The sequence below is a fragment of the Eleutherodactylus coqui genome, chromosome 3 (assembly GCF_035609145.1).
Source record: "Eleutherodactylus coqui strain aEleCoq1 chromosome 3, aEleCoq1.hap1, whole genome shotgun sequence".
NCBI lineage: Eukaryota > Metazoa > Chordata > Amphibia > Anura > Eleutherodactylidae > Eleutherodactylus > Eleutherodactylus coqui.
The window spans coordinates 237,427,970-237,448,590 of record NC_089839.1 but is presented as its reverse complement, the minus strand read 5'-3'; the positions used below and the strand labels follow the sequence as shown (position 1 = coordinate 237,448,590).

The window sequence follows — 20,621 nt, the reverse complement described above, 5'->3', positions numbered from 1 at the left end:
TTTTTTGAAATACCAAATTTTTAGGCTTCCCTCACACAGATGTTTGCAGAAATACTACGTTTTTCAATGCTGCATTTACTGCGGTTTCAGTAGTATTGTCATACATTTCTGACAACATTTTGGCTGTGTTTCCAGCACAGCTGAAAACGCAGCCAGCAACCTGAAAAAAAGAAGCAATACACACCTAACAAAAGCAGTCAGGGTTCCTCCCACTGCTCTCCGACTCTCCTGCAGGCTTCCTGTGCAGTTGTCAGCATGGAGAGAGCATTTATTGCTAGTAACAGGGATTGAACACCCTGCCTCCAACAAGAGATTGCTCTGAGTGGCTGGGTCGGCACTCAATGCACTAATCACATTCATTCATATTCAAAAACAGAACAGACATCACTTTAAAATTGCAGCATTAAAAATGCTGTGTTTTAACACTTGTCTGAGAAGCCCCATTGTAATGAATGGCAGCGCTATACAGCATTTAGTGCAATGCTGAAAACGCAGCGGTAAACGCTGAAAAAAAATGCCTGTGTGAGGGAGGCCTGGGTGGCATTTTTTCACAAAATGTTTTCTCAGTAAAACTGTCACTTCCAAATGTTATCTAGGAGTTATTAGAGAATTATTAAAAGTGACATATACAGTTGTAGCATTTCTTTTTCACTTGTAGTTGTATTTCTTTTTTTTTCTTTGGTTGCTCATTTCCAAAAAATAGCAGCACACCTGTCCATGTGTTGTATCTGGTATTAGAACTCAGATTGATTTAAGTGAATGGATCTGAGTTGCAGTACCACACACAACCTGTGCATAGATGTGGTTGTGTTTTTAGAAGAAAGCAGACATGTTTTTCCAACCCTGGACAACCCCTTTATGGCCCAAAATATCCAGTGATTAAAACAAAAATATTTACAGTTAAAGAACAACTGTACTTACCAACACAGCGACTAGGTGGACTCCAGCCATTTGATGTGCATGTACGACGTTTATTTGGCTCTGTCTGAAGAACATATCCTCTATCACATTCCACGTCAATTTCATCTCCATATTTATATACAGCTTTCGTTGAAACTAGTTTCCCTTTTTCCACATTTTGATAAGAATTGCAGACAATTTCTACATTTTAGATAAAAACAAAACATTAATTAGAGAAAGAGATAGAGATTGATTATTGGATAACTGCTTAAGCCCCATTTACACTGATAGATGATCGGGTCCGCGTTATTTGAGTCGAGCTTTTCGTAAAATTCGAGAGCTCTACTCGAGTAACGAACCCCATTGACTACAATGGGTGACTCGAGCATTTTTGTATGTGGAACGCAGGATCCCGAGCTTTTTTTTTTTTTCTTGGTTCATGTCTGTCTCTCTCTCTCTCTGAGTGAGACACAGCAGTGGCTGCTAATAGAACAATACAGTTGCTTTGTATATGCAAACAGCTGTAGTGTTCTCTTCACTTACAGCCCGTGCCCCGCTGTGAATTCACAGCAGGACACAGGCACAGAGAAGGTTATCAGTGCAGCCGGCTGATAACAGCCTGCTCCACTGATAACAGCAAGCTAGAATTCAGGGATTAGCGACCTAATCTTTCTTGATATCTTGGATGTCTTTTGATATCCTGTATGTATATCTACTTTTAACCCTTTGAGTAAACTTAATTAATATTTGACCTGTGTGCATGTGAACCCATTTATTTTTGCTGTGGAACTCACCATGAGTGCTCGTTCAGACGAGCGTGTTCTTAGCACTGCAGGTTCCTATAGAAGTGTTCACATGGATGATTGTTAGACACGCTGAATAAGCATGTCTAGCAAAGATAGGATATGCAAGTACAAACTCGCATGTCAGCTCCTGCGATTTCCATAGGCTCCTATAGAAGCCTTGAAAGCATGCAGCATGTGCCTAGGATCGTTTGAACAGGCAACTTCATGAAGCTTGAAGTCGCCCGTTCACGCGATCTTTTCAGGACTATAGCAGTGCTGTTTTCTCGCTGCTTAGCAGCGTGAAAACAGCACTCAACTGAACGAGGCCTACAACAACATTGAGAAGAAAAAATAATTGTGCCAGATTTACCATTTTTTTTCCATCTCCCCATATTACCCCCAAAATACTAATAAATTCTACTCTGTAACATAATGAGCCATTTTCATTGTTCATTAGGCCCTGCCATATACTTGATTGTGGATGTGCTTGGTACTGCATCTCATTACCATTTACTTGAATGGAACTGAGCTACAGTACCAAACACAGCTGCCTGTTCAGACTACCTGCATAAACAATGAAGGGGATGTGGCAGCCCCCCCTCCCCCCATCAGTTAAAGACATGAAAAATTCCTTTAAGGAAAAACTCACTCAGAATCACAAGTACAGTGCAGAATGCAGTATGGCATAATGTTGTGCGCACAAGGCCTAAAAATAAACAGCAAATATTTGAATGTGACTATAAAGTGGGCCTCCAGAGTCAGTTCTACTGGGGAGCCCTTGGTACCCCAGTCCGACACTGCTAGCAATAATGATTCTTCTTCCACAAAGCTATACATCAGTCTGTTCAGCTCCTATACCATGCTGGCCGTAGATCAGGCACTATGCTCAAAATTGCAGGTTTTCTTTATATTATATAGATGCTAAGACCTCCTGCCCACAGCTGGGTCGGATTCTCGCAGCTGGATGCGACCCGTGCCCCGGCATTGACCTCCCGCTTACCTGTCGGGCGTCTTCTCTCTCCGCTCTACGATGTGCTGGCTGGTTCACAGCCAGGCATGCGCAGAGCAGAGCCTGCGCGTCAGCAGTGACGTTTCTATGTGGGCCTCACAGAGGCTCGCAAAGAAATAGGACAGGCCGCAATTTTAATACTGTGCGGGTTTTCACGCGGTCAAACGTGGTTGTCAGCATAGGATTGCATAAACTAATGCAATCCTATGGCAGCATGCAACGACGGAAATTCCGCACAGAATTTAGCCGTGGATTTCCGTCTGTGGGCATTGGGCCGAAGAGCTTAAAGGGGTTGTCTCACGCCGAAACGGGTTTTTTTTTTTATTCAATAGGCCCCCCGTTCGGCGCGAGACAAACCCGATGCATGGGTTAAAAAAAAAAAAACGGGTAGTACTTACCCAAATCCCCGCGCTGCGGCGACTTCTTCCTTCTTCTTACTTACCTTAGTAAGATGGCCGCCGGGATCTTCACTGTGCAGTCCATTGCCGATTCCAGCCTCCTGATTGGCTGGAATCGGCACACGTGATGGGGCGGAGCTACGAGGAGCCGCTCTCCGGCACGGGCGGCCCCATTCAGAAGACAGAAGACCGCACAGCGCAAGCGCGTCTAAAATCGCCAGAAGAGGCGATTTTAGACAGATCCATGGAGACGAGGACGCCAGCAACGGAGCAGGTAAGTGAATAACTTCTGTATGGCTCATAATTAATGCACAATGTATATTACAAAGTGCATTAATATGGCCATACAGAAGTATATAACCCCACATGCTTTCATGAGACAACCCCTTTAATAACATACTTAGTCCCCCTGCACACAGGCGGAAATTCTGCAAAACGCAATCCTATCAAGACGGCCGAGATTTTTCCGGGTGAAAACACACGCGTAAAACAAATGGTGGCATGCTCTATTTCTGTGGGGGTCTCACAGAGGCCAGTACAGAAATGTCTCTCCCTGCACTGGTCCCTGCAGGGGCTCGGGTTGGGTCCCGCTGCGAGAATTCTCGCAGCGGGATCCGACCCGGCCGTCAGCAGGCGGCCTTAGCCTAGGGTCACACGGGGCGGATTGCCGTCGGAAATCTCGCGGTTTGGCCGCAGCAAAAACCGCGAGATCTCCGCCGGCAGAGCCGCCGCGGTTTAAGCCGCGGCGGCTTTGAAGCGGTCCGGCCGCTTGCTCTTCCGTTGCGGCCGGCGCTCCCATAGAGGAGAGCGCGGCCGCAGCGGAATGAAAAAAAGAATGAGCATGCTGCTTCTTTTGAAACCGCGGCTGCAGCCGCCGCAGCCGCGGTTTCAACCGGATTTACCGCAGCGGATTAGCCGTCCCGTGTGGACGAGATTTCTGAGAAACCTCGTCCACATGGCTGGCTAATCCCGGGCTTAGCGGCCGCAGGCGGTTTTGCCGCGGGCGGATCTGCTGCGGCAAAACCGCGGCAAATCCGCCCTGTGTGACCCCAGCCTTACAGTGTAGCAAATATAATATAAACAAAATGGAGATTGTTTTAATACAAGTCACAGTATTCAGTTCATGGCATATTACATGCAAACACATTATTATATAATGTATAACTCAGAAGCAAAGCTTATACGAACCTTCACATGTAGTTTGAGGAATCCAGCCATCTTTAGTGCAAGTAGCTTCTCCATTTTTAACAGTGTTAAATCCTTCATTACAAGTAATTTGTATTACGTCATGATTTTTGTACACAGGTTTTTTCAGACCATTCACTCTTCCGTTATCTACTTGTGGGAGTTTACAACTAATTGCTACAAGAAAGTACAATAATTAGAGACTATATTGTTTTTTATGCAGCAAAACAAATGATTAGTATATTCAACTACTGAGATGTTTATTTACTACACATAAAACAAAGAAAAAACGAAAACTGCAGAAATACATTCCTCATATGGAATATCACTATTTTTATTCTGTTTCTATATTTCTTCAGTATTTCTGGGAACTGTGCACTGTTCACTCTGCAAATGTGTTGATTCCAACTAAAATGTAATAAATAGAAATGAGCGAGCACCAAAATGCTCGAGTGCTCGTTATTCGAGTCGAGCTTTCAGTGATGCTCAAGAGTTCGTTTCGAGTAACGAACCCCATTGAAGTCAATGGGCGACTCGAGCATTTTTGTATATGACTGGTGCTCCGCTAAGGTTTTCATTTGTGAAAATCTTAGGAAATCACCAAAGTCATGTAAAAAACACAGAAATGGATAGGGCAGGCGAGGAGCAACATGCAGGGCTGCATTTCGGGCTCTGAGGTCTCACTATTAAGAGTGAGACCCCCCCCCCCCCACCCCCTGCCCCCACCCCGCACTGTCAGCATAAAGATCATTCTCCTCTGCCACAGCTGTAACAGCTGTGGCAGAGAAGAACGATGTTAGCCCATTGAATTCAATGGAGCCGGCAATACAGCCGGCTCCATTGAAAGCAATGGGCTGCCGGCGAGCGTGGGATGAATTTTCGGGAATGGCTTAGAAATATAAGCCCTTACCTGAAATTCATCCTAAAGTGTGTAAAAATAAAAAAAAAATGTATACTCACCTTTCCGCTGCAGCCGGAGTTCAGCGGCGTCTGGCCGGCAGTTCTCCTGAACTGCTTTCTGTAGTATTCAGCAGGTGGGGATTTAAAATCCATCAGGGGCAGCTCTCAGCTGTCATTCAATAGAATTCATGAATGGGTGAGTGAGAGCTGCCTCTGATTGGTGAGGGCTGTGACCAATCAGAGGCAGCTCATTCAGCAGGCGGGGATTTTAAATCCCCACCTGCTGAATACTACAGAAAGCAGTTCAGGAGAACTGCCGGCGGCCGCGGCTGAACTCCGGCTGCAGCGGAAAGGTGAGTATAAATTTTTTTTTTATTTTTACACATTTTAGGATGATTTTCAGGTAAGGGCTTATATTTTTAAGCCCTTACCGAAAATTCATCCCGCGCTCGCCGGCAGCCAATTGCTTTTAATGGAGCCGGCTGTATTGCCAGCTCCATTGAATTCAATGGTCAGTGCTCGTTTAATCGAGACGAATACCACGTGGTGCTCGTCTTGAGTAACGAGCATCTCGAGCACCCTAATACTCAAATGAGCATCAAGCTCGCATGAGTATGCTCGCTCATCTCTAGTAATAAACATATGTTTTTTGTTTGCACGTGTGGCACTTTTAGTGCAGGATACTTACGTTTTTCTTGCACGTTTTTTTCAAATGATTTTTATTAACGCGAAGGTCAATAGGACTTTCTAATGTTAAAAGCGCATTCCATCGCATGAAAATCACAATGCGTTTTTAGGCCTTATTTACACGAGCTACTAAATCGCACGACTTTGTAGCGCTACAAAAACATATGTATGTGAAGCCCATGGTTTCCAATGGGTTCTTTTAGGCTACAAAACATCTCTCATGTGAAAGAAGCCATTGGAAACCATGAGCTTCACATACATGTATTTTTGTAGCACTATAAAATGGAGTGATTTTGTAGCCCATGTGAATAAGGCCTAAAAACGCATTGTAATTTTCGTGCGATGCAATGTGTTTTTAACATTAGAAAGCCCCATTGATTTCCGTGTTAAAAAATGCAGCAAAGTCGTATTAAAAAAATGCATGAGAAAAACGCAAGTAGCAGAAGCCCTTAACCCCTTAAGGACATGGACTATTTTGGGCTTAAGGACGCAACGATTTTTTTATTTTTCCGTCGATGCAGCCGTATAAGGGCTTGTTTTTTTTGCGTGGCGAACTGTAGTTTTTATTGGTACCACTTTTGGGTTCATTGACTATATTGTAAAACTTTTATTATTATTTTTTATAATAGCAGGGAGAGATCAATTCTGCCATAGATTTTTTTTTTACAGCGTTAATTATGGAGCATAGATTACACAATCCATTTTTTCTGCGGGTCGGTACGGTTACAGCGATACCAAAATTCTTACATTTTTTTTTTTAGGTTTTTGCACTTTTTTGGAGGTCGTTTTTTTTTTTTTTTTTCTAAATCGCTGCATTCAAAGTCCTGTAACTATTTTATTTTTCTATGTACGGAGCTCTATGAGGGCTTATTTTTTGCGAGATGAGCTATAGTTTTTAATGGTACCATTTTGGGGTACATACCGCTTTTTTGATCACTTTTATTGCACTTTGAGGGCGCCCACCCACTGGCGATTTTTTTTCCTTTGCGTTTTGCGTTTTTTCTCAAGAGCAATTAGTATTGAATGTGTTCCTGTCCACTGGCGCTTTTTTTTTTTTCGGTCTGTTGCAATTTTTAACATAGGAACTGTCAGTTGCATATGTGTCCTTATTTTTCTCTTAATGCACCCATGAATGTCAATGGAAATTAACGGAAAAGGCGCAAAAAAGCCGCGAAAAAGCCGCGAAAAACGCCGCAGAAAACGCGCAGAAAACGCTGCGTTTTTCACGCACGAAAATCGCAAACGCCAGTGGGTGGGCGCCCTTAGGGAGGCAAAATGCTAAAAATTAGCATTTTACCTCAGTTTTTTAGCGTTTTTTTAACGCTTTCTTCTGTGCACAGTCAAAAGCATGTGCAACTTATTGTAGGCATCGTTATGGAGGCGACAATACAAAATATGTGGGGTTTTAATTTTTTTTTACCTTTTTTTTATGCTGATATGAGAAAAAGCATACTTTTTTTTTACATTTTTCTTTTTTCTTTTTTTTTACACAATTTGTGTCCCTCTGGGGCACTTACAGTATAGCTCTGATGATCGCTGTGATAAGGCATGGCAGGGCTACTGCCCTGCCATACCTTATCGCTTCTACAGCGATCACAGGCTATGGCAATACAGGATACCAGTTTCTGGCGTCCTGTTGCCATGGCAACCAGCCGGGCTCTCTGCGAACCCCTCTCCTGCCGCGATCTGCAGCGGGAGGCAGGCTATGACTGACAGCCGGCTCCTATCCCCAGGACGTAAGTTTACAGGAAGTACCCCGCTGCCAGGTCGTAAACTTACACCCTGGAGCGGGAAGGGGTTAAGGGAGCCCATGCACGTCATTTATTTTGGTCACCTTTTATTATTTTTCGAATATTAGTATTTATCAAGTGTTTCAGTCCCGGATGTTTGGATATATAGACTAAATATACGTGTTTCTCGGAGGGCTGGGCGCGCCAGATTTGTTTCTGATGCGCTCTCCATGTGATGTTCACGTGATCCCGAAAGTCTAGACCCAGATTTTCTCTGTACACTGTTTCTCAGCTTGGGATGCAGCATGGGAATTCCGGGACTGTGTGGTCACTTCTGGCCCTATCAATGTGTGAATTTGGTAGTAAAATGTATGGGAGTATTGGAGGTGATGATGTGTTTGAGTTGATTGGCTGTTTATTACTATATGATGAGTGTCTCTTCAATTATATGTTAACCCCCAGAATAAGCTGTGGCAAAACATGTGTTGGGGCGTACATACTTACTTGGTGGATATCAGATAGGCTGGTCAGGCTATAGAATGCGGTTGGGTACCAAATTTAATTTTGGATTTTTTTTTTTACATTTTTTATTACTTTTTCTTCACAGTATTTTGTCAGCATATCAAAATTTAAGTGAGATACTACAAGTTCAGTGAAAGCCTCGCAGGGCCAGTATTTTGGAAACATATGTGAGTTCAGTCTCCAGGACCCTATATTCATATGGTAGTTATGAAAACAAAATAACAATTTCTTTATGCTTGTAACTTCTAAACCAGAACTAAACCTTCAACTTTAGTAGAAAAGTTGGAAAATGTAAATAAGAGAGGGAAAGAAAGAAAAAAAGTGGAAAGGAGAGGTAGAGGGGAGAGGAAAGGGATATCCCTTCAGGAGAACCTGTCTCTATACTCAGTGCCACTACTTTCTCTTTCACCCATTGTAGGGAGTCTTAAAGGGGTTGTCCCGCGGCAGCAAGTGGGTCTATACACTTCTGTATGGCCATATTAATGCACTTTGTAATGTACATTGTGCATTAATTATGAGCCATACAGAAGTTATAAAAAGTTTTATACTTACCTGCTCCGTTGCTGGCGTCCTCGTCTCCATGGTGCCGACTAATTTTCGCCCTCCGATGGCCAAATTAGCCGCGCTTGCGCAGTCCGGGTCTTCTCCTCTTCTCTATGGGGCTCCGTGTAGCTCCGTGTAGCTCCGCCCCGTCACGTGCCGATTCCAGCCAATCAGGAGGCTGGAATCGGCAATGGACCGCACAGAAGCCCTGCGGTCCATGAAGACAGAGGATCCCGGCGGCCATCTTCAGCAGGTGAGTATGAAGACGCCGGACCGCCGGGATTCAGGTAAGCGCTGTGCGGGTGGGTTTTTTAACCCCTGCATCGGGGTTGTCTCGCGCCGAACGGGGGGGGGGGGTTTAAAAAAAAAAAAACCTGTTTCGGTGCGGGACATCTCCTTTAACCTGCTTAGGGACCCTTTCGAGTCCTTCCTAGGATACCACGATGTGTATTGAAAAGGCGTCAAAATATTTGCTATATCTGAATTCATGAAGTGAGAGATCAAGAAGGATTCCTATTTCCTGCAGAATTTTTTCACTCCTTCTTTATGTGCGTTTTGATATACTGTAAAATACAGTCCCAAATCTCTTGTGTGTGAGCACAGAACCATAGCCCATGAGCAAGATTTGTTGCTGGGGTTTTACACTTTGGGCAATGTGTGATACATTCTGGGAAGGCATTTGTGGCCGGCAGGTTAAAACCATAGATTGCATTATGCATTATCTTTAAAAAGGATTCCCTCCAGATGCCTATCTTGCAAGCACTGCTTCCAGCCATGGCCATCTAATATTATCAGTTTTTTTTTTTGTGTTAAGCACGATCAGAGTTGGCTGTTCATCTGGCTGAGAGCAATGTCTAACACCTTCCTTATATTTGTAATTGTTGTTTGTAATTCCTGTTATCAAAGCTGGTTTAACTAGTGTAGGCATTAGTTGTGTGAGATTTTTATATTCGGGTCTATTAAAGAGGTGTGTCTGAACCATGTGGGGATTGAACCCACAACCTTTAGGTCATGAGCTCTGTTATTCCACAACAGACAACCGCTTTAAAGTCTCTGGTGTCTAAACAGCCTGGATAAATTAATTGACCCTATTATATCCAGTTGAATAATTATGAACATTTACACAGAGTTTCACTTTAGGTTTGTATCAGTCCCTTTATTACTGTTCCTTTAAGGGGTGCATGATTAACAACTATATTATCTTCTTGCAATATAAAATGTGCAATACTTTTTATCCAATACTGTTTTTCATAAAATGTTCCACCTCTTACCTACACACTTTGGTGGTTCCAGATTCCATTTTCCTTCTGATGTGCAGAAAATCTCGGAAGCGCTATCCAGTTTAAGATTTGGGTCCTTGCATTCAAATCTAACCACTTGCCCAACAGAATACTCTTCATCATATGAAGTGGACAAAACCTTAACGTTGTCTGCAGCCTCAACTGGTGGGCAGTTCCTGACTGAAAAAGATTAAGGGAAATATTCAAGGGTTCAACTTATATTTCCACGTGAATAAAATCATATTAAGTAAACTTTGTATTTTTTTGGGGTCACTTTTTGACAGTTAGCAATGGTTCTCAGGAATCTGAATGATTATCGTTCAGTGTAAATGCATGCACTGGCTAAATGACGAATGATAATTTGTTCACTTAACTCTTCTTGTTTCGTTTATGCAAATAAGGAAGAAGGGTCAATACCTCTAGAGCGCCACCTATTGGAAGGCAGCATTCCTGAAAAACAATGTCAGATTCCTTATACAAGTCTTTATAACAGCGACTGGGAACTGAAAAGCAGAAGCCAGAAAATCATACACAGCTGATTCAGGGTTTTTGCCTCTAATCAGAGTCCAGTAGGTTTCTGGCTTGGCTAGTTGTAAGAATGCTGCCTTCCAATAGGTGGCACTGTAGATGTATTGTTCCCTCTTCCTTATTTGCTTATTTCCCAGAGGAGCAAGCATGGCTTTATAAGTTTATAGTATAAGTATAAATTTAGGGGGTAAAAATAGACCAATAGAATTTGTGCATATTTATTAAAAGCACCCAAATTGGGAAAATGTTGATGAAAGTGTTAATTGTTTTCACATTTTCAACTGCAATATGTCAAATATGTGCAAACATACTATACAAATTTGATGCGCTATGTTTCCACCTGTTTACTTTATTCTGGAAGCACATTTTAAAAGCTTTAGGTTTTTTAAACCATTTAGGAGACGTACAATATTAAAATTAATTATTAATATATTGAGCAACATTTTGTTTTCCTACACCGAGCCAAGATTGCAAAGGCTCATAGGTGCCAGAATGGCAGATATCTGCACAAATGACCCCATTTGAAAAAAAAAAACACCCCTTAATGTATTCACTGAGGGGTGTCATGAATATATTAACCTCACAGTTTTAATTCAGGAATTAATGCAATTTAGAGAATAAAAAATAAAATTTCATTTTTTTGCAAATATGTCATTTTAAAGACAGGTTTTTTTTCTATAGTGCACATGAAAATGAGGATTTGCACCCCCAAATGAATACCCCTGTTTGTCCTGTGTTCAGAAACATACCCATTGTGGCCCTAATTTTATGTCAGTATGCACAAGAGAACCCAATACTTAAGGAGCAGTCAGTGGCTTTCAGAACAGAAATTTTGTTTGAAGGTGATTAAGAACCTATTGCACTCTTGTAGAGCCCTTGAGCTGCCAAAACGAAAGAGAACCTTCACAAATGACCCCATTATGAAACCTAGACCCCTTAACGAATTCATCTAGGGGTGTACTGTGTATGCCATTTTAAAAACAGGTTTTTTTGCACAGCATGCATATGAATGAAGACTCACAACCTAAAATGGGTACCCCTGTTGGATTGCTTTCAGAAACATACCCATTGTAGCCCCAATCAGTTAACAGGACATATAGCTAGGCCCATAATGGAGGGGGCACCAACTGGCTTTCAGGGCACAACTGAATAAATTCCAGACCACATTGCTCACTTGTGCAGAAAAAAAATTGACTACCTAAAAAAATTCCACCTTCTTTTTTGGCATTCCCTAAATCTTAGATAAAAGTAATAATGTAAAACTGTGTGGTATGTCTCAAAAGAGGGATAATTACAGAGGTCTGGCTTGGATTGGCACATGGGGTAATAAAACCGGGTATCCCTCCTCCTCCCATGCAAACCCAACAGTTTTTTGGGGGGAAATCTCTTGACCTCAGTGGCCAGAATGGGGTGTAAAAACTGGCGCTCTGAGTCTTTTGCACCTCCTAAGACTCGTAAGCTTGCTGAGGTGCGCTGGTACCAAACAGAAGGAAAGTAAGCATTCCCTGGGATTTTTTGTAAATTACGTATTACAGGTACCAATTTGAATAATGCCAAGCTCACATGGCTGTATGTGGAATCTGCATGCAGAGGTCTGCAGTGGGTCCCAGTTGTGAGCCTGGCCATGATCCTGCGTATGGCCACGTAATGTACTGCACATAACTGCGTACTCATGTAGGCGGTCATGCGCTGTATACTTTTTTGTTTTGTTTATATTTCCTGTGCTGTTGCTTAGCAATGATGCGGGTACCCACAGCCCATACGCAGTGTAATTGTGTATGCGCTACGGGTATATCCTCGCCCATAGAACACAATAGGCCCTATGTTGTGGATATCCACTATAAAATAGAACATGCTGCGTTATATATTCTATAAGTGGATTACGTAATTGCGATCCACTAATGTGAGCAGAATTGTGTATTTCAATGCATTTGATTGATCTGCATTGATACGCTTGTGGAATTGGCAATACCTATCCAGTTGTGTTAGACTAGCCTAAGGTAGATAGCTATCTTTTTATACCATGAAATAATGGCAATCACATGACCGGGAACCGCTCAACGAGGCCTCCGTTCATTGTTCCAGGCTCTCAGCTACCATGCTCAGAAATCAGGAAAAGTCCGTGGAGATGATCATGTCTGGGTTATAATGCAGAAGCCTCCAATAAGTAGTTTCATTTCTCCTCACCGATTGCATTTAAATTTACAATTTTTTTAAAACTTTTATGTGATCGGCGTTATCTATTGGAATTTATCAGGGGATTCAGAGTGAGTCAACAATTTAGGTTTCATTTATATATGAGTCAGAGGAGCTATTTATTCTGGCACAATGTTGGGCAGCATAAGGGAAAGCTGGAGGACCCATTATATTCAAAGAGGGCGATCAGGCACTTTTTGTGCACAGTTTACGAGGAATCCATCATTGCCATCACTTTCATTGTTGATAAAGTAGAACATGGGAAATTAAGAAAGTGAATATGAAAGACAGTTTAAATGTGGGAGGCTGTAGCCTGTTAAGTGGATAAAGAAGCATAATACTCTTATACAACATATTATAAAGTTTCTTATAAATGTCTGTACTATTGAGTTATACAAAGTTTGTTGAAAGAATGGTGACTATTAAACCCTAAGAGAACAGCGATTCCTTAGCACACTAATATTCGGCTTTCCCCAAAAATTGTGGATCTTCAGGAAACCGCAGAACATTTCACATGTGTACATGTTTCAAAAACATTTTCACAGCATCCTTTATACAATATTTAACAATCTTGTCTAACTTTACCTTCACACTCAGGAAGGTAATTGCTCCAACCGCTAGCTGTGCACTGCCGTGTTCTTTCTTTGCTCACCATCTGATACCTAAAAAATATAAAATGCCTTAGTTAAATAAAACTGTAGGTCTGTTTGATGTAGTAAGACATGGCATAAATTGCAGGCAGTATCCCCATTGTGAGTACAGTGCCTGCAACCCAAGCCACTGCAAAGTGTATGGAGCTGTGTACTTCTGGCTCCATACACTGTGACACCCAGTGTACGGGTGAACTGTGGGGTTGTTTAGGGACAAACCATGCTGATTAGCTGCAGATAGAGTAGGTTATTAATAGGTCAAAACTGGACAATCTCTTTAATATATAAGCAAGACTCAATGTGATACTCCAGTCGTCAAGAAACAAATAGCCCCACCACTTTTCTGACTACCTAATGCACAGTGTGTATTAGTATGCAGCATTAGGGCTCATGTCCACGGGCAAAATATGATTTAAGATCCGCAGCGGATCTCCCGCATGCGGATCCGCATCCCATAGGGATGCATTGACCACCCGCGGGTAGATAAATACCCGCGGATCGTCAATAAAAGGGATTTAAAAAAAAATGGAGCATGGAAAAATCCGGACCATGCTCCATTTTCGTGCGGGTCTCCCGCGGGGACGGCTCCCGCGGGCTTCTATTGAAGCCTATGGAAGCCGTCCGGATCCGCGGGAGACCTAAAATAGGAATTTAAAGTATTTACCATCCGGCGCGGGCGGAGAAGATCAGCTGTTCCTCACGGCCGCATCTTCCTTGCTTCGGCTCGGCGGATGTGCCCGGCGCATGCGCGCGGCACGTCGGCGACGTGCCGGCGACGTGCCGCCGGCGTCAGGAATTCATCCGCCGGCCGAAAATGAAGATCCGGCCGTGAAGAACAGCTGATCTTCTCCGCCCGCGCCGGATGGTAAATACTTTTAAATTCTTATTTTCGGCGCTCATGTCCGCGGGGCAGGAGGGACCCGCTGCAGATTCTACATGTAGAATCTGCAGCGGATCTGATTTTCCCCGTGGACATGAGGCCTTAGTGTAAATCACTACAGGCTGCTTTGATTGACCAGTGTGGCCCACTTGAGCAGCACTGGACAGTCAAAGTCGCATGCAGTATCTTAAGTGTCAGGCAACTGGGGTCCGGGATACTGGAAGTCCCTGAAACTACCTGCAACCCTTGTCCCTACCTACCTCCCCCCCTGGGCTAAGCTCCAGGGCGACAATGGGGTGACGGACCCTACACTCACTAGGGAAGCAGGGCACAGGGACAGACAACAACAGACACTGGAACAAACAACACAGAAGCAAGTCAGACTATTTGGGTCAGCAATAGGAGGGTACGGGGTACAAAGGGTCAGGCGAAGGCGAAATCAGGGTCAGGCATATGGTTAAAAACTGGAAGACAGGCAGTATCCAAAATCGCAAGTGAAGCAGGAGACCAAACTAATACTAGCAAATGCTGGAAGGCAATGAGGAGTTTAAATACTGTCAGAGCTCCTGCCCCAACAGCTGATTGGGGCGGGAAGCCTGATAGCAGCAGAATCCACTCACCAAGGCGCTGGGGAACCTGCCCCCAGCCTTGCAGGACAGGCGGGACCAAGGACGCGTGCCTGATCGTCATGGTGACGAGGACGGAGTGCAGGGCGGCACCCGCCGCATCCCTAGCAACCCGTTGCTTTTCCTGTCATTTAAATGGCATTCGTTTAGTCTTTGAAAGACTGAAAGACTTAAGGGGAGGATTCATTGCCATGCTAAAACATGACTACTTGTTTACTCATACTGGCAGAAGACAATGGCTTTTCACAAACTAATTGAAAAACTGCCTGCCAAAGTTTTCCTCGCATGAATATGCGCCCACCTGAGTAAACATATATAGTGTTTACTTTAGCTAATGAGGGAAATGTGGAGGATTTCAGATGATTATCGGCACGTTTTGAAGTTCAGCATTTTATGTAAAAAAAGTAATTCATTCATTCAGCTGTTCAAACGATAATCGATGTGTGTGTAAAAGGGCCTTTAGACTACCGATGCATACTAATGCACGACATGTGTCAGGTAGTCAGAGTAGGCGTACGGCCATCTTTGTTTCTCCAGTACAGAAGGGTCACTTTAAAATGAATAGTACATGGATATGACTTACCCTTCATCACAAGAGTATTCAACAACAGCCCCAAAAATGAATGACTCCTCTTTCTTCAACTGAAATGATCCAAATGGGATATCACCTGGATGCCCACAAGGCTTTTCTGGATAACAAATAAAAAATATACATACAAATTAGTGTTTATAGATGTAACTGTTTCCAGGGTATACTCACTTGATGCTACATTTCATTCTTAGTAACTAGAGATGAGCGAGCACAAAAATGCTCGGGTGCTCGTTACTCGAGACGAACTTTTCGCGATGCTCGAGGGTTCGTTTCGAGTAACGAACCGCATTGAAGTCAATGGGCGACCCGAGCATTTTTGTATATCGCCGATGCTCGCTAAGGTTTTCATTTGTGAAAATCAGGGCAATTCAAGAAAGTGATGGGAACGACACAGCAACGGATAGGGCAGGCGAGGGGCTACATGTTGGGCTGCATCTGAAGTTCACAGGTCCCACTATTAAGCCACAATAGCGGCAAGAGTGCCCCCCCCCCCAACAACTTTTACTTCTGAAAAGCCCTCATTAGCAATGCATACCTTAGCTAAGCACCACACTACCTCCAACAAAGCACAATCACTGCCTGCATGACACTCCGCTGCCACTTCTCCTGGGTTACATGCTGCCCCCCCCCCCCCCCCCGCACGACGCAGTGTCCACAGCGCACACCAAAGTGTCCCTGCGCAGCCTTCAGCTGCACTCATGCCACACCACCCTCATGTCTATTTATAAGTGCGTCTGCCAGAGGAACCGCAGGCACACACTGCAGAGGGTTGGCACGGCTAGGCAGCAACCCTCTTTAAAAGGGGCAGGGCGATAGCCCACAATGCTGTACAGAAGCAATGAGAAATATAATCCTGTGCCACCGCCATCAGGAGCTGCACACGTGGGCATAGCAATGGGGAACCTATGTGCCACACACTATTCATTCTGTCAAGGTGTCTGCATGCCCCAGTCAGACCGCAGTTTTTTATAAATAGTCACAGGCAGGTACAACTCCGCAATGGGAATTCCGTGTGCACCCACAGCATGGGTGGCTCTCTGGAACCCACCGGCTGTACATAAATGTATCCCATTGCAGTGCCCATCACAGCTGAGGTAATGTCCGATTAAATGCAGGTGGGCTTCGGCCCACACTGCATGCCCCAGTCAGACTGGGGTTCTTTAGAAGTGTACACATGGAGTTACAACTCCGTGTTGACCGACAGCATGGGTGGGTGCCAGGAACCCACCAGCGGTACATAAAAATATCCCATTGCATTGCCCATCACAGCTGAGGTAATAATGTCATGTTTAATGCAGGTGGGCTTCGGCCCACACTGCATGCCCCAGTCAGACTGGGGTTCTTTAGAAGTGGACACATGTAGTTACAACTCCCTGTGGACCCACAGCATGGGTGGCTCCCTGGAACCCACCGGCGGTACATAAAAATATCCCATTGCATTGCCCAACACAGCGGATGTAACGTCAGCTGTAATGCAGGTGAGCTAAAAATTAATTTGATTACACTGTAGGCGAGGGCCCACAAAAATTGCTGTATCAACAGTACTAATGTACATCAGAAAAATTGCCCATGCCCAACCAAGAGGGCAGGTGAAACCCATTAATCGCTTTGGTTAATGTGGCTTAATTGGTAACTAGGCCAGGAGGCAGCCCAGTTAAAATAAAAATTGGTTCAGGTGCAAGTTTCAACGCTTTAATGAGCCTTGAAACGTATAAAAATTGTTTAGAAAAATTATATGACTGAGCCTTGTGGGCCTAAGAAAAATTGCCCGTTTGGCGTGATTATGTGAGGTTTCAGGAGGAGGAGCAGGAGGAGGAGGAGGAATATTATACACAGAATGATGAAGCGAAAAGGTCCCCCTTTTTGATGGGGATACAGAACGATGCTTCCATCCGCGGGTGCAGCCTACGTATTGCTTACGTATCGCTGCTGTCCGCTGGTGGAGAAGAGAAGTCTGGGGAAATCCAGGCTTTGTTCATCTTGATGAGTGTTAGACTGTCGGCACTGTCGGTTGACAGGCGGGTACGCTTATCTGTGATGATTCCCCCAGCCGCACTAAACACCCTCTCTGACAAGACGCTAGCTGCAGGACAAGCAAGCACCTCCAGGGCATACAGCGCGAGTTCAGGCCACGTGTCCAGCTTCGACACCCAGTAGTTGTAGGGGGCAGAGGCGTCACGGAGGACGGTCGTGCGATCGGCTACGTACTCCCTCACCATCCTTTTACAGTGCTCCCGCCGACTGAGACGTGACTGGGGAGCGGTGACACAGTCTTGCTGGGGAGCCATAAAGCTGTCAAGGGCCTTAAAGAGTGTTGGCCTGCCTGTGCTGTACATGCTGCCTGATCTCCGCGCCTCCCCTGCTACCTCGCCCTTGGAACTGCGCCTTCGGCCACTAGCGCTGTCGTATGGGAATTTTACCATCAGTTTGTCCGCCAGGGTCCTGTGGTATAGCAACACTCTCGTACCCCTTTCCTCTTCGGGTATGAGAGTGGAAAGGTTCTCCTTATACCGTGCGTCGAGCAGTGTGTACACCCAGTAATCCGTAGTGGCCAGAATGCGTGTAACGCGAGGGTCACGAGAAAGGCATCCTAACATGAAGTCAGCCATGTGTGCCAGGGTACCTGTACGCAACACATGGCTGTCCTCACTAGGAAGATCACTTTCAGGATCCTCCTCCTCCTCCTCCTCCTCCTCTTCCTCCTCCTCCGGCCATACACGCTGAAAGGATGACAGGCCAGCAGCATGTGTACCCTCACCAGTGGGCCAAGCTGTGTCTTCCCCCTCCTCCTCATCTTCCTCCTCCTCCTCCTCACCGCGCTGAGATATAGACAGGAGGGTGCTCTGACTATCCAGCGACATACTGTCTTCCCCCGACTCTGTTTCCGAGTGCAAAGCGTCTGCCTTTATGCTTTGCAGGAAACTTCTCAAGAGGCATAGCAGAGGAATGGTGACGCTAATGATTGCAGCATCGCCGCTCACCACCTGGGTAGACTCCTCAAAGTGTCGAAGGACCTGGCAGATGTCTGCCAACCAGGCCCACTCTTCTGAAAATAATTGAGGAGGCTGACTCCCATTGCGCCGCCCATGTTGGAGTTGGTATTCCACTATAGCTCTACGCTGCTCATAGAGCCTGGCCAACATGTGGAGCGCAGAGTTCCACCGTGTGGGCACGTCGCACAGCAGTCGGTGCACTGGCAGATTAAACTGATCTTGCAGGGTGCGCAGGGTGGCAGCGTCCGTGTGGGACTTGCGGAAATATGCGCAGAGCCGGCGCACCTTTCCGAGCAGGTCTGACAAGCGAGGGTAGCTTTTCAGAAAGCGCTGAACCACCAAATTAAAGACGTGAGCCAGGCATGGCACATGCGTGAGGCTGCCGAGCTGCAGAGCCGCCACCAGGTTACGGCCGTTGTCACACATGACCATGCCCGGTTGGAGGCTCAGCGGCGCAAGCCAGCGGTCGGTCTGCTCTGTCAGACCCTGCAGCAGTTCGTGGGCCGTGTGCCTCTTATCTCCTAAGCTGAGTAGTTTCAGCACGGCCTGCTGACGCTTGCCCACCGCTGTGCTGCCACGCCGCGCGACACCGACTGCTGGCGACGTGCTGCTGCTGCTGACACATCTTGATTGCGAGACAGAGGTTGCGTTGGAGGAGGAGGAGGGTGGTTTAGTGGAGGAAGCATACACCGCCGCAGATACCACCACCGAGCTGTGGCCCGCAATTCTGGGGGTGGGTAGGACGTGAGCGGTCCCAGGCTCTGACTCTGTCCCAGCCTCCACTAAATTCACCCAATGTGCCGTCAGGGAGATATAGTGGCCCTGCCCGCCTGTGCTTGTCCACGTGTTCGTTGTTAAGTGGACCTTGGCAGTAACCGCGTCAGTGAGGGCGCGTACAATGTTGCGGGAGACGTGGTCGTGCAGGGCTGGGACGGCACATCGGGAAAAGTAGTGGCAACTGGGAACTGAGTAGCGCGGGGCTGCCGCCGCCATCATACTTTTGAAGGACTCCGTTTCCACAACCCTATACGGCAGCATCTCCAGGCTGATAAATTTGGCTACGTGAACATTTAACGCTTGAGCGTGCGGGTGCGTGGCGGCGTACTTGCGCTTGCGCTCCAACACTTGCGCTAGCGACGGCTGGACGCTGCGCTGACAGACATTGCTGGATGGGGCCGAGGACAGCGGAGGTGAGGGTGTGGGTGCAGGCCAGGAGACGGTAGCGCCTGTGTCCTCAGAGCGGGGTTGGATCTCAGTGGCAGGTTGGGGCACAGGGGGAGAGGCAGCGGTGCAAACCGGAGACGGTGAACGGCCTTCGTCCCACCTTGTGGGGTGCTTGGCCATCATATGTCTGCGCATGCTGGTGGTGGTGAGGCTGGTGGTGGTGGCTCCCCGGCTGATCTTGGCGCGACAAAGGTTGCACACCACTGTTCGTCGGTCGTCTGCACTCTCAGTGAAAAACTGCCAGACCTTTGAGCACCTCGGCCTCTGCAGGGTGGCATGGTGCAAGGGGGCACTTTGGGAAACAGTTGGTGGATTATTCGGTCTGGCCCTGCCTCTACCCCTGGACACCGCACTGCCTCTTGCAACCTGCCCTGCTGCTGCCCTTGCCTCCCCCTCTGAAGACCTGTGCTCAGTAGGCGTAGCAAACCAGGTGGGGTCAGTCACCTCATTGTCCTGCTGCTCTTCCTCAGAATCCTCGGTGCGCTCCTCCCTCGGACTTAATGCCCTTACTACTACCTCACTGATAGACAACTGTGTCTCGTCATCGGCCTCCTCACCCACTGAAAGGTCTTGAGACAGTTGCTGGAAGTCCCCAGCCTCATCCCCCGGACCCCGGGAACTTTGCAATGGTTGGGCATCAGTCACAATAAACTCCTCTGGTGGGAGAGGAACCACTGCTGCCCAATCTGAGCAGGGGCCCGAGAAGAGTTCCTGGGAGTCTGAACGCTCCTCAGAATGTCTCATTTTCATGGAGTGAGGAGGCTGGGAGGAAGGAGGAGCAGCAGCCAGAGGATTCTGAGTTGCAGCAGTGGACGGCACAGAACTCTGGGTGGACGATAGGTTGCTCGAAGCACTTTCTGCCATCCATGACAGGACCTGCTCACACTGCTCATTTTCTAATAAAGGTCTACCGCGTGGACCCATTAAATGTGCTATGAATGTGGAGACGCCAGAAACGTGCCTCTCTCCTAATCCCGCAGCAGTCGGCTGCGA

The 20,621-nt window shown here is 46.1% G+C and overlaps 1 protein-coding gene across 4 annotated transcripts in view; it reads right to left on the bottom strand.

Annotated features, from left to right (window-relative positions):
* The window catches only part of LOC136621574 (complement factor H-like), a 1,208,893-nt gene that overhangs the window by 1,139,484 nt on the left and 48,788 nt on the right, over positions 1–20,621 (bottom strand). For all 4 annotated transcript variants that reach the window (XM_066597131.1, XM_066597134.1, XM_066597132.1 and 1 more), the window contains exons 3-7: positions 15,403–15,508; positions 13,249–13,325; positions 9,931–10,119; positions 4,281–4,454; positions 922–1,101 (exon numbers count right to left, since the gene is read on the bottom strand). In XM_066597131.1, the coding sequence (XP_066453228.1) occupies positions 922–1,101; positions 4,281–4,454; positions 9,931–10,119; positions 13,249–13,325; positions 15,403–15,508 (726 nt within the window). The remainder of the gene's footprint in view (positions 1–921; positions 1,102–4,280; positions 4,455–9,930; positions 10,120–13,248; positions 13,326–15,402; positions 15,509–20,621) is intronic.